Source organism: Pan paniscus, chromosome 5, assembly GCF_029289425.2.
Source record: "Pan paniscus chromosome 5, NHGRI_mPanPan1-v2.0_pri, whole genome shotgun sequence".
NCBI classification, from domain to species: domain Eukaryota; kingdom Metazoa; phylum Chordata; class Mammalia; order Primates; family Hominidae; genus Pan; species Pan paniscus.
Window position 1 is genome coordinate 51,941,174 of NC_073254.2, and position 13,392 is coordinate 51,954,565.

At 50.8% G+C, this 13,392-nt stretch overlaps 1 protein-coding gene across 1 annotated transcript in view; it reads left to right on the forward strand.

Annotated features, from left to right (window-relative positions):
* The window catches only part of CMTR1 (cap methyltransferase 1), a 48,398-nt gene extending 35,762 nt beyond the window's left edge, over positions 1 to 12,636 (forward strand). The window contains exons 14-24 of the mRNA XM_003818884.5: positions 2,157 to 2,213; positions 2,982 to 3,039; positions 3,553 to 3,621; positions 4,604 to 4,735; positions 5,655 to 5,777; positions 6,448 to 6,539; positions 7,254 to 7,322; positions 8,723 to 8,770; positions 9,541 to 9,653; positions 10,279 to 10,387; positions 11,144 to 12,636. Of these exons, the coding sequence (XP_003818932.3) occupies positions 2,157 to 2,213; positions 2,982 to 3,039; positions 3,553 to 3,621; positions 4,604 to 4,735; positions 5,655 to 5,777; positions 6,448 to 6,539; positions 7,254 to 7,322; positions 8,723 to 8,770; positions 9,541 to 9,653; positions 10,279 to 10,387; positions 11,144 to 11,276 (1,003 nt within the window). The 3' untranslated portion in view covers positions 11,277 to 12,636. The remainder of the gene's footprint in view (positions 1 to 2,156; positions 2,214 to 2,981; positions 3,040 to 3,552; positions 3,622 to 4,603; positions 4,736 to 5,654; positions 5,778 to 6,447; positions 6,540 to 7,253; positions 7,323 to 8,722; positions 8,771 to 9,540; positions 9,654 to 10,278; positions 10,388 to 11,143) is intronic.
* The last annotated feature ends 756 nt before the right edge of the window (positions 12,637 to 13,392 follow it).

The window sequence follows — 13,392 nt, forward strand, 5'->3', positions numbered from 1 at the left end:
GGTGAGAGAGTAAGACTCCGTCTCAAAAAATAAATAAATAAAAAAAAATAATGTATTTAGACTGGGCATGGTGGCTCACGCCTGTAATCCCAGCACTTTGGGAGGCCAAGGCAGGTGGATCACCTCAGGCCAGGAGCTTGAGACTGGCCTGGCCAACATGGCGAAACTCCCTTCTGGCAAAAGAATTGCTTGAACCCAGGAGATGGAGGCTGCAGTGAGCCGAGATCGTGCCACTGCACTCCAGCCTGGGTGATAGAGTCAGACTCTGTTTAAAAAAAAAACAAAAACAAAAAACAAAACAAAAAACTATTTCCCTTTCATTTTTGAAGGATATTTTCACTGGGTATGGAATTTGAGGTTGATGTTTTTTCTCTTAGCACTTTAAAGATATGATTCCATGGTTCTCTGCTTCCCTTGTTTCTGATGAAAAGTCAGCCATTATACCTGTTGTTTTTCTGTATGTCATGTGTCTTTTTCCCCTCTGGCTGCTTTTAATATTTTATCTGTTATTTTTAGTATCTCAATCTTGATATATTTATATGTGGTTTTCTTTGTATTTATTCTGCTTGGGGTTCATTGACCTTGGATCTGTGGATTGATTTCATTCAACTCTTCAGGAAATTTCTTGGCCATTAGTTTGTCAATATGTTGTTTTATCCATTTTTTTTTTTTTTTTGAGATGGAGTCTCGCTCTGTTGCCCAGGCTGGAGTGCAATGGTGTGATCTTGGCTCGCTGCCACCTCCGCCTCTGGGGTTCAAGTGATTCACCTGCCTCAGCCTCCTGAGTAGTTGGGATTACAGGTGTCCACCACCATGCCTGGCTAGTTTTTGTATTTTTAGTAGAGACAGTTTTGCCATGTTGGTCAGTCTGGTCTCGAACTCCTGACCTCAGGTGATCCGCCAACCTTAACTTTCCAAAGTGCTGGGATTACAGGTGTGAGCCACCGCACCTGGCCTAATATATTGTTTTATTCTTTCCTCTGCTTCTGGAACTCCAATTATGTTTATGTTAAGCAGTTTGCTATTGTCCCCAATACCTAGATGATCTGTTTTTTTTTTTTTTTCACTTTTTTTCCTCTTTTATGTTTCAGTTTGGGTTTCTGTTGACATGTCTGTCCTCAGGTTCACTGATTCTTTCCTCTACTATGTTCAGTCTGCCAATCCCAGCAAAATAATTATTCATCTCTAACATATTTTCATTTCTAGAATTTCTATTTGCCTTTTAAAAATATAGTTTCTATATCTTTGCTGAAAATCTTCACCTTTTTATATATGTCATTCACCCTTTTTTTTTTTTTTGAGATGGAGTCTTGCACTGTTGCCCAGGCTGGAGTGCAGTGGCGCGATCTCGGCTCACTGCAAGCTCCACCTCCTGGGTTCATGCCATTCTCCTGCCTCAGCCTCCTGAGTAGCTGGGACTACAGGCGCCCGCCACCACGCCCGGCTAATTTTTTGTATTTTTAGTAGAGACGGGGTTTCACCGTGTTAGCCAGGATGGTCTTGATCTCCTGACCTCGTGATCCACCCGCCTCAGCCTCCCAAAGTGCTGGGATTACAGGTGTGAGCCACCACGCCTGGCCGTCATTCACCCTTTCCAGTAGATCTTTTAACATGTTTATCACAGTTACCTTAAAGACCCCATCTGAGAATTCCAACATTTGGGCCATCTCCGGGTCTTGTTCTGTTGGCCTGTTTTCCCTCTTGTCAATGGGTAGCATTTTCTTGCTTCATCATATGCCTCATAATTTTTTTATTAAATGCCAGACATTGTGTGTAAAGAACAGTGAAGACTAAAGTAGAAAGGGTGGCTGTTAGTATACATAGGTCGAGTAAGCTTAGTCTATAGTTGAACTGAATCTGGGCTTTGAATGAGCTCACCACTACTTTCAGATTATTTAAGGGTGGGATTAGAAGCTTCCTTTTAGTAGGACTTGGGATCTAAGAACTGAGTGACTCGGTTTTCCTGTTCTACCCTCATCCTTCAGTAAGCCCCACATAACTGCACTGTGGGGTAGGGGTGTGGGTTTCTTTCTCAACTCTCCAGCTCCTTCACCAAATATAGATGGCCACTGCTCCCGTTTAACCTCTCTGTCCTGATGTCAGTTACCTGTCTTTTTTGGTAATCCTGAGATCAAATAATTTTTTTTTTCTTCTAGCCACTGTAGTCTGCAGATCAAAGCTCTGGCGAAAATCCATGCCTTTGTTCAAGACACGTGAGTGTTGCCCACTTTTCAGAAACCACCTATTTCAAGGGAAGATCTTGCTTTTCCTCCCCACAAGCTGTTTGTTTTTTTCATTTCAACGACATTTTAAAACACCTACTTTTTTCTCATACTCTGCTATGGTCTCTGAAGGATGCCAGAGAAGCATATGACACGAGCCTTGTCCCCAAATACTTTACATTGTCTTTGGGCAGATAAGAGTAACCCAGGAAAAGGATACAGGAAAGGTTATTAACAGTGCATCAGAGGGTGTAGAGTGGCATGGCACAAGTAGAATACATAATGTTCAGGGGATACAGAGTAAAGAGTGATCAAGAGAGGAGAGGTAGGACTGATCAGAGAAACCTCGGGTAGGGGGTGAACATAAGCTAATTCAGCTTTGTGGGGCATGGTGACATCCATTGGGATGGGTTTAGTGTGGCCTGTGTCAGCAGAAGAGGAGCTAGAACATGCTGATGGGTGATTGAAAAGGGTGTCGGGGAGGACCCTGGCATCCAGGTCGTCTGGAGGGCACTTTCTCCTTTCCCATTGTGGTGAGAAGGGCAGGTAATCCCATTTCGTGTATGTTTGAGCTCCTGTCTTCAAAAGGAGAGCCTTGCATGTGTTGTAATCACGCTGGGCCAGTGGCAGCATAGTGTCTGTGTGTACACTCACATGTTCATTCATTCAGGCCTCCTCTCTATGGGATATGAGGGGTGCACAGGGGGCACTCCTGTGCCTCTTAGAGATTTTAATCACTAACTGGCTTCATATTCCCAGGACACTGAGTGAGCCTCGACAGGCAGAGATACGGAAGGAGTGCCTCCGACTCTGGGGGGTGAGTATCTCCCCCAGCCCATTGCTGCTTCAGGGCAGGGAAGCCATAGAGAAGAATGGGGTTGACTCCCAATCCTGTCACCTTAGGGTCTCTCCGCATCCAAAAATATCTGCTACCCTCACAGCATCCCAGAGGTTGACATCTCGGCATTGTTGGTAGTTACGTCCTTGGCCCTTTCACTGCTGGTTTGGCCCTGCAGCTGGGTCAGAAAGGACTAAGGGGTGGGGTGTGGGGAGGTGGGCCGGTGTCAGTTTTGCAACTGGTGGCCCCATGTAGCAGCACTGACAACAGAGAGCCCCAGAGAAAAGGAAGTAGCCTTTGGGGTCCATTGCCACAGGATCTGAAAGGGAGCAGTGAGTGAATTATCCACCTCCATCCCTGTCAGCCTAGCCTCCTTTGTTGTGTGCCATTCCTCCTCCCCAGTCTGACCCTATCCTCCACCTGCATATACTCATACACGGTCTTGGTCAAAAGGGCATTTGAAAGTCAAAGCTCTTTGCTGTCTTATTTCAGATCCCAGACCAGGCTCGTGTGGCTCCTTCTTCCTCCGACCCTAAATCGAAGTTCTTTGAGCTAATCCAGGTAAGACTGGTATCTGTGGTGGACATAAAAAGTTAGAGATCTGTCTCTAGATGTGGATGGTATCACTGAGGCCCCAGATGCATGGTCTCCAGAGGGCTTGTGCAGATGCCCACCATAGGCTCTAAGGGGCGGAGCTAAGGCTGCCACAGGTGGGAACCTTTGGTATAGGGTGTTGAATTCCCCAAGAGCACAGTCAGGCCAACGGAAGATTCTCATGTTCAGTGCTTGGGCTCAGCATTCCTGCCACCCAAAGGGTGGTTCTGGCTGTGTCACCCTGGCAAGTTCAGGGTCCTGTGGGATTTGCCTACAAAGGAGACATAGAGTGTGGGATGATCTTAGGCAAGGGAGCTGGGCACAGGGTGAAGGGAGCTGCCAGGGAAGCCCGCAGCAGGGTTGGCCTAACCCCAGGTTCTTTGTCTTATTTCTGGTGAGCTGGTCCTCAGAGTTCTTTTGCCCTGTTTCTTCTACCACTCAACCTCCAGCTTTTACTTGGGCCTCATTTAAATCTGTCCCAGATCATGGGCAATTGTGCTGGTTTTGTGGGGGTCAGGGAGTAGAGACTGAGGTTCAAGATGCCCTCAAAAAAATAGTATGTGTACATTTTTCTAAATGGGGTAAAGAGATCACTAAACTGTTCTCAAACCAACTGCTGGAGAATCCTTGCTTTGAGTTTTATTGAAGGGGCAGCTTTTATATTCTGGTGACATTTTCTTATAGGTCTGGTAAATTGATCTGTACTTGGGGACTCAGTGTTCTTTCCTTTTCCAGCCTCTCCTAATAGGTCCTACAGGAACATTCCAAGCAGATGGAAATAGATCCCATTTAGTGCACAGTTAGGTAGAGAAGGGGGTGCAGGGGAGCATATTTCAGAGAGCCAATGCTTCCTGTCTCTTGCCTTGTCGAGCCTGCCCCCAGCCCAGATAGGCACCCATACTGTCCCTTCCCCCAACCCGGCAGTGTTTTCTCTGACTCGTGGCTGCAGGGCACTGAGATTGACATCTTCAGCTACAAGCCCACACTGCTCACCTCTAAAACCCTGGAGAAGATCCGCCCTGTGTTTGACTACCGCTGCATGGTATCTGGCAGTGAGCAGAAGTTCCTCATCGGCCTGGGGGTAAGTCTGCAGCTGGCTTCCTGCCCAGCTTGGGATGGTGGATTTGCCCTTTGTGGAATCTGGACAGCTGCCTGCCACACTTGGTACATGTTCTCTTGGCATTAAGTAGCTGTTGCTTTGACCCTAGTGAAGGTATTTCTTGAAACTTCGTTTCCTTTCTTCCTCTGAGTTTTTGCCAAGTGTCATTCATTCATTCTTTCATTTGTTTCTTCAATTCTGTGCATTGCTAAAGGGAACACTGCTACTTTTCTTGTGATACAGAGCTTCCCAGGCTAGCAGAGTGGTCAGCAGGCTAATCTGGCTTGAGCCCAGGCAGCCATTCCTTTGCAACACCACCACCACCCCATGCCATCCCCTGTCTTGCAAAGATACTCCCTGTCCCTACCCTGGGCCCCCTGGAGTCTAAAGTGAGGTGAGGGAAAGCCTTGGCAAGCTCTTTATCTTACTTAACTGGGTAAAGTCATTGCTTTTTCTTTCAACTCTTGACTTGTGTTTCTATATAATTTGATCCTGTCTTCCTCAGTTACTTCTTTTGTACCCTCTCACACTTTGTCTTTTTCTCATTTTACTTACTCTCTCCTTCTCTGCTCTCTGGACTCTTCACTAAACCCATCTTAGACATATACGAAACTGGATCTTTTTTGAGGGCCGCTAATTATGGACTTAGGTCTTTTGAGTGGTGCCCTGCACCCGTTCCAAGGCTGAGCCAGATCTCTGCTTCTCTTCTGCTGAGGCACTGGAGAACACTACTATCACTATCACTAAAGTATAATGGATTTAATCTCTCATAGACATTTTCTTCTGACATTTCCCAGTCCCATCAGTTTGTAGCTGCCAACTAAAAGCTCTTTTGAGAAGTAAGCCTCTTATCCCTCGATCTCCATGCCTTCCTTACCTGGCTGTTTCTCTCTGCCTGTAGAAATCCCAGATCTACACGTGGGATGGCCGCCAGTCAGACCGCTGGATCAAGCTAGACCTGAAGACAGAGCTGCCCCGGGACACTCTGCTATCTGTGGAAATTGTGCATGAGCTGAAAGGGGAGGTCAGAGATGGTTCTGCTCAGGTGTTGGCCCTGCAGCTAGGGGACTAGGGGGCTGCTGAACCTGGCCTTTTGCCCTGAGTTAACTTGGTTACATTGTGTGGTGGCTGACAGGGCCCAGGACTGGGGTAAGGGTTTATAATGACTCCTCCCCGAGCAGTTGCTCTAAGCCACAGTGGTTCAGGTAAGGAGGAGCGCAGTCTCCGTGCGTCAGAGGAGACCTCGATTGTCTCTGTGCATTGAGGGCCCTGGTGAGTCTACTGGGTATTTTTTAGCAGCTGATTTAGTTTTTGACCAGAGATCCCTTGGGAAACAAGAGACTTGTTTCTCAGGAGCCATGAGTATGAAATCTATATGGTGACATTCAGAACAGTCAGTAGGAGCAGCTGGCAAGGGGGGTAAGCCAGATCCTGGCTGGAGTGCCATGGCAGCAGCCTCACTGGGTTTGAGGTTCGAGGGGCCTTATCACCCAATGCCTTGGATCTTACCCTGCTCAGAAGCCGAGGCCAGTCTGATGCTGAGGAGCAGCTGGGAGGGAGACAAAAATATCCTGCATTTAGAGCCCTACCCTTCCCCCAGCTGTAGGCAGAAGGGAGCCAGCATGCCATGGTGGGTAGTGGGGGCTGAAGGCTGACACCTGGCAGAGTGGGCAGTGTACCTACTTATCCTTCAGGGGAAGGCCCAGAGGAAGATCAGTGCCATCCACATCCTCGATGTCCTTGTGCTGAATGGCACCGACGTTCGGGAGCAGCACTTTAACCAGCGGTCTGACCTGGGCCCCAGGGTAGGGGAGGGTGGGGGTAGGCCAGGGCAGCTTGGGAGGACAGCGGCCTCCCGAGGTGTGGCCCCTCATCTAGGCCTTCTCTGCTTGTTGACATCCTGAGAGTTTCCCCCTCCCACCCACTGACTGGTCCCAAAGTCAGGGTGAGAATTGGAGTTGCCACTTCAGAGTTTGCTAGGGCTTGGGCCCTGGTTATCAGAGATACCAGCACACTCCATTTTGCCACAGCTGCTCAGGTTGAGGTATTTATGTTAAGGTTGAGCAAGAGGGTGACCTTGCGGGTAGAGGGGGTACTCCTTGGAAGAAATATCCTGTGCTTGAGTGGTCCCATTTAAGTTGCTCATCTGAGTGGGTGCACTGTAGTGTCCATGCTTTGGGGTGACAGGGCAGACACATACAATAAAGATGATACTTGAAGTTCTAGTGGAAGTGACTGAGCACAGCTGAAGGCACACTTCAGGAAAACCAACCAACATAGTGAAATTAGAGGTCAGAATCCACAGGGGCGGGGCATGAATAAAGACGTCGGTGGAGAAGGGCAGGGCGGGCTTCCTGGGGGACATGGGTGCTGCCTCTTAGAGCAGTCTTGCCGCAGATTCAGAAGGTTCTCCTACTGGAGCTGTGAAAATGCCCTGGGGGTAGGGGTGCTGGTGGAGGCATCCTTGGCTTGCCTCTGAGAGAGACTGTTTGGATTGTAGAATTCAGCTTGCCGAGAAATTTGTGAAAGCTGTTTCCAAGCCCAGTCGGCCCGACATGAATCCCATCAGGTGAGCATGTGGTCCCTACCCTCCATGCTTCTTTCTGGCCAGTACCTGCTGCTCCCGTCCAGTGAGGGACAGGAGGGCTCAGTGGAGGGCACTAGGCAAGTGGGTGTTAGAGACAAGACCATTCTTGCCATGAAGTTTGTTTGGGGGTGCTAGGTAGGTGACTTGCCCCAGAGCATCTCCCCATCCTGCCTGGCAGTGGGTGAACTTCATTCTGAGGGGTTAAGGCATCCTTGTTTAGGATGCACATGCTTCTGGGAGTGCCAGCCCACCTCATGAATACCCGTTCCCACTTGAGCATTGTTAGCACATTACCTGGCCTTTTAATTTTTTTTCAGGTAAGAAATGGGTGCTGAGGGAATAGGAATTTTGAACATGAAAAGGAGGAGGATTGTTTGAGGGAATGGGACCCCCAGTGCTGAGGGAGAAGGAGGCCAGGGTTGTTGTAATGTTAGATAGTGGGAAAGTTCCAGGACCCTGAGAGAGAAAGGAGGAAGAGAACAGAGTCAGGAGGAGACAGATGGAGGGGACACTTTTCCAGGGTAGGCTGAGGTCTGAGGTTATTACCAAAGGGCACTGCTTAGCCCTGCTCTCGGGAGCTTCATGCGGCTGGAGACTGAGGTATCTATTTACACTTTATCCACATTGTTTTTGTTCTTTTTAACATAAATTTACTTAGTTAAAATTAAATCCAGTATTGAGAATGCACTTTATAGATGGCATGTGAAAGTTTCAAAGGAATTTCTTTCTGCACTTTAAAGTGTCCTGTCTGCTAGGTCCTGAAAGACAGCTCCCAGGGGGAACCCTGCCTTCATTGCTTGTGGTTTGGTTGCTGGATTTCTGGGAACGTTCCCCACTAGCAGTTCCAAAGACATGTTCAGGGCCCCCAAGAGCTGAGCATGGGCATCAAACAAGAGCCCTGCATTCTTTTTAGGGTTTCCCCACCTGCTGTGGGTAATAGGACTATTAGGACTGTTTAGCAGTAACTTGTTATGGAAGGCCTAAAATCCATGTGGACAGACCTGGGCAAGAGCCTACTCCTTTGTTTTCTGCCCTCTGGTGATGGTGAAGATGACTTGGGGGTGGGAATGCTGACAGAGACATCTTTGTCTGCCAGACTTTTCTTCCTCTTTCTCCCTCCTGTCTTCAGTATCCAGTTTCACTCCCCAGTTGCCCTGACGCAGGCCTGAGGAGGTGCTTGGCAGCTCTGAAACCCACGGCTTGTCTGTGTAGAACAGCCATGTTGGCAGGCTTGGTGTCCTCGCTGCCGGTGGGCTGGGTGGTTTCAGGGAGGGCCTGGGGCAGAAGCCAAGGTCAAGTGCAGTCTCCTGCCTCCCAGCTGCCTCCTGGATGAGAATGTCCCCCAGGAAGCCTTTGTCTTGTCTCTGTCCCTCTACCCGCAGGGTGAAGGAGGTGTACAGACTGGAAGAGATGGAGAAGATTTTTGTCAGGTGAGTGACTTGACCGGTGAAGCTCAGATTCAAGAGGAGGTGGGGGTGCGGCCGTGTCCTATAGTCATCCTCCGTTTCATAGAGATGGGTCGGGGGCGGGGGGTGGTGAGCTGCCTCCAGCGGTCCCCTCACCTCATCTGCCTCGCTGCAGCACTGCTTGCAGTCAAGAGTCCCCCAGCTGACAGCTGCTTCAGCATCCTATCAGGAGGGAGCCAGGCGGGCTGTGTCAGGCAGAAATACGGGCTCATTGATGCTGTCATAGTTACGATGGGCCCTGCGAGGGGCAGAGCAGCAAGCTGCTTGAAATACCATAAATCCCAGCTCCCGCTGCTGAGAGAGAAATTGAGCCTGGAGGGGTAGAAGGGGCATAAATGCGTCCTTATATTCTTAGTGGTGCGCGGGTGCTCACAGATCTCAGTCTCCTTCTGGGTGTGCTTATGTAGAGGTTACATTAACTCTTCAGTGGCTGCAGTGTTGCCATGGGCACCCGTGGTGTCAGATCTCACCCTTACTGGTGTCACCCTGAAATCCCTCAAGCAGCAGTGACACAGCAGGGTCATTTGTTACTCCCCTGCCTCCTCTGCCTGAGTGGGAATTCAGGGCCTGAATTCTAAACTCAGCATGGCCACCCACTTGGCTGTGTGCCTCAGTTTCATCTTAAGTCAAACCAGGATCAGATACTGCAGTTGGGGTGATTTTATTAGTCAGAGACTAATTTTATCAGCCAGGGCCTTTTCTCTCTCATGCACGTACCTTCTCGGGGAAATCAGGTTGGAGATGAAGATCATCAAGGGCTCCAGTGGCACCCCAAAGCTCAGCTACACAGGGCGTGATGACCGGCACTTTGTACCCATGGGCCTCTACATCGTCAGGACAGTGAATGGTGGGTGAGGAGGGACTGTTCCCGCCATCCCCTCCCCTCTCCCCTCTGCTCGCCAGGTGATGGGTCCAGACCCTACTTGAGCCAGAGCGAAGGGCTCCCAGCTAAGGTGGGTAGCAGCCAGGCTGGCATTTCTCTGAGGCATATGTTAGGGGACAGTGTTCCCTGAGCCTCTTCTGTTCTTCCGTGGGCCCTGGGAGTTGGTTAGGCAATAGGGAGAGGAGCTCAACTTGTACACACACACGTGTTGTTCTCATGGCAGGAAAAGGGCCTTCTCAGTAGACAGCAGCAGATCCAGAAAGTCAAGCTTGGTTTCTGTCCATTTGCATCCCCCTTTCTTCAGAGCGCTCTGGCTAACAGAGTCCTACATCTGTCAGAGTCCTAGAGATGTTACCCTGATGGAGGGTTGGCAGGACTGGGGTGGGGTCGTTGAGAAGAAGTCATCGCGTAGTCATTCTCCTGGAGCCCCTTTGGGCTGGTGATGAAGGCTGCTGCCTCACGGGCTATTCCCTGCTTGCTTTTGGTGGGAGGCAGGAATAGGACCACCAGGAGTGGAGGAAGGTACACGCCTGTCCTCCACAAGTGCTTTGTGTCCCTTCTGGGCTTCATCCCCTCTTCCTCCCATCAGAGCCCTGGACTATGGGATTCAGCAAAAGCTTCAAGAAGAAGTTCTTCTACAACAAGAAAACCAAGGACTCTACTTTTGACCTCCCTGCAGACTCCATTGCCCCATTTCAGTAAGTAGCTCTCCTCCAAGCCTGCCCTCCTTAGCAGCCTCAAATACTCCTGCAGGATGCCAGCCAGCTGTCTTGGGGCACACCCTGGGTCCTGAGACTGTTGCCCATGCAGGGGTTCTCCTGAGCACAGGCCTGAGAATACTTGTGGGGATGGCAGCCCCCTGCAGGTGTGGCTGGACCTGGGTAGAGCTGGTGAGGGAAGCACGATGCCTGGACCTGCTAATGGTTACGGGCCTGGCTGTGAAGGCCCATCTGGGCAGCGTATCCACCCCATGGAGCAGCCACGTTTCGGTGACGTTCCAACACTGGCCTGATGGTGGGAACCTGCTGAGGGCCCACAGCCCTGCCCCTTGGCACTCAAGGTCCCAGCTGTCCCTCATTAGGACCCGGTGTCCATTAGTCAGACTGTTGGTCATAGGCTTCCCCAGCAGCCCTAATGTGCCTGTAATTAGCCACTGACATTTTCTGTCACCACACTACTAATACTGTATGTTAGAGAAGCACAGACAGATAAGCCAGGAATATCAGTCACTGTAGGAATCCAGTTGGATGCAATTAGCGGCAACAGCTGTTTGTTGGGAAAAGTTGGTTCTGGGAGGCAGGGGAGTTAGGGCCTACCGGGTACCTTTTGCCTGCCGGGGGAAGAACCTCAACTAAAGTCATTGACAGACCCCTCCGCCCCACACCCTTAAGAACACATGACCCTGTGCCATCTGGGTGCAGTCCTGACCTCTTTCCCATCCCTCTCCTCCCCAGCATTTGCTACTATGGCCGGCTCTTCTGGGAGTGGGGGGATGGCATTCGTGTGCATGACTCCCAGAAGCCCCAGGACCAGGACAAGCTGTCCAAGGAGGACGTCCTCTCCTTCATCCAGATGCACAGGGCCTAAGAGCCTCAGAGTGTGCCACCCCTGCAGAATGCCCTGTCATTCCTGAGATGGGGCCACCTGGGGCCCACAGCGCTGGCTTCTTCCCCCTCTTGAAAAGGGACTGGGGAGCATTGCACCTGGCATGAGGAGTGGGTGGCCTCCTCTCCATCCCCTGAAGAGCTCAGGCAGGGCCCTGCAGAGAACACTCATGTTCCTTCTGGGACACCTGCCTGGGAACTTTCCCCTGCCAGGACTCAGCCTGAAGGAAGCTGCTCCTGAGGCAGGTATGAGGTCAGTGCCTAGGGCACGTGGGACTGATGGAGGACATATCAGAGTGGCAGAGCTGTGGGCTCTGCTGTTCTCTCCTGCATCCTGTAGACTCACTTTTCTGAGTTCCATGCACTGCCCTGAGGGTAGCCATGCCCTTGCTTTGCCCAACTTTTTATTGGGCCATCCCTGAGTGGGTGGAGACCTGCTGTCATGAGCTGGCCAGGAGAACCTGCTATAAAAAAATCAAGGTTTTGTTTCTTTGAACTTACTCTGTTTTGATGCCAAGTTGGAGACCATTTTCTTGTCTCCTTCCCCCACTCATCCTGGCCTTCCCTGGAGTTCTTCCTAGCTCAGAGCTCTGACAGTCCAGCAGGGTGGGAAGGAGGGAGTGTGGGCCTCTCATCCCTGATACCACATTGAGATCCTGGGAGCCCTCTTTTCGTACTGAGTATGGAGTTGTAGAGCCATCCTAGGTGCCATCCCCTTTTGGTCCAAACATTGGGCAGCGCTAGATGGCAGGAAGCAGCCTTGAAGACCCGTCTTTCCCCCACAGCAGCAGGGGCCCCAGCAGTAACAAAGGGTACCTCCAGGGGTTTGGGTAGCGCTGCCCTTTGGCAGTCATGCATCGCTGTCTGCCATAGCCGCTCTAGGGTCTTGGCAGAATTCTGAGCTGGAAGTGCAGCTCCCTAACTACCCTTTCCCTTCCTTTTTCTTCCCTAATAGGAGGTACAATCTGCTTTTGTTTGTCGTTACGTGGTCACTCCCATTTCCTTTATCTTGGCCGACAACACAGAGAGGAGGGGGAGCTGGGCAGTAGCTTGGGGTGGGGGTGGGCACCTGTGGTTGTTTTTAATGGGAAATACCTCTCAGAGATGTTCATGCAGGCTCCCTAGGGCCCCATCCCAGTGCCAGGCTGGTTTCCATGGAGATAGGGCACTGAGGCTCCCGTGAGGTTGGAATCGACTTCACTATGGGGGTCCTTCAGCCAGCATCCAGCTCCCCACCCCCAGGCTGGCAGCAGCACTGCTGAGATGCTGTTTTTCCACCCAATTCTGGGTGTATCAGTGTGTCTTGCAGAATCTTGGATCATTAAAGATAAACATATTTTTAATGCCTGTGTGGCTCTGTGTTGGGGCTGCTGCTGTTTGTCCTCAGTGCTTTGTGATCTGAGACTGGCTTGGATGAAACAGCTTGAGCCAGAGGTGAAGGGGAGGCAGCTCTACTCAAAGCAGAGGAGAGAAAAGAGGGTTTGTTTAATCGGAGCCTGTCCAAGCTCTTGGGCCCCTGCCGGGCTCCCAGGGCTGCTGCTTGCTGCTCAAGAGGGGGCTCAAAGAAGAGTTGGGGGAAATTGTGCAGCTCCTGTTAAAAGCAGGGACTGCAGAATGAATGAACCCACAGCCCCGGGAGGGCAGAGAGGCACCTTCCCCCCTTACATAAATCACACAGCTCACTCCATGGTGGCACTGTGACAATCCAGGATCAGTCTGTGTGACTAAAATAACAAGAGGTGTCAGACCAATTAGTGTCACTAGACTTGGGCGAAAGAGGGAGGGAGAGATAGATGGTTTCACTGACCCTAGCCTGCCTCCCCACCAAGGAGGGCTGGTTCTGCCTGCACGGGACTGTGCTTGGGGGTGGGGGATGCAGATGCTGCAGGCACCTCCCTCTCTGTTCCCGGCTGGTTTCTCCACCAGTTAGTCATCGCCCTGGTGCTGGTTGCCCCCCAAAGTCCGCCTTCACTTTGCTGGACTTCCTCACTTTGGCCCCAAGAGTCCTTCGTGTATGGCCTTAGCTCCCTGGGCAACCCCATCCCTTGTTTTTCCTACTTAACTGGTTTCATCTTGGCCATCCACGCCCTTCCTCTGTT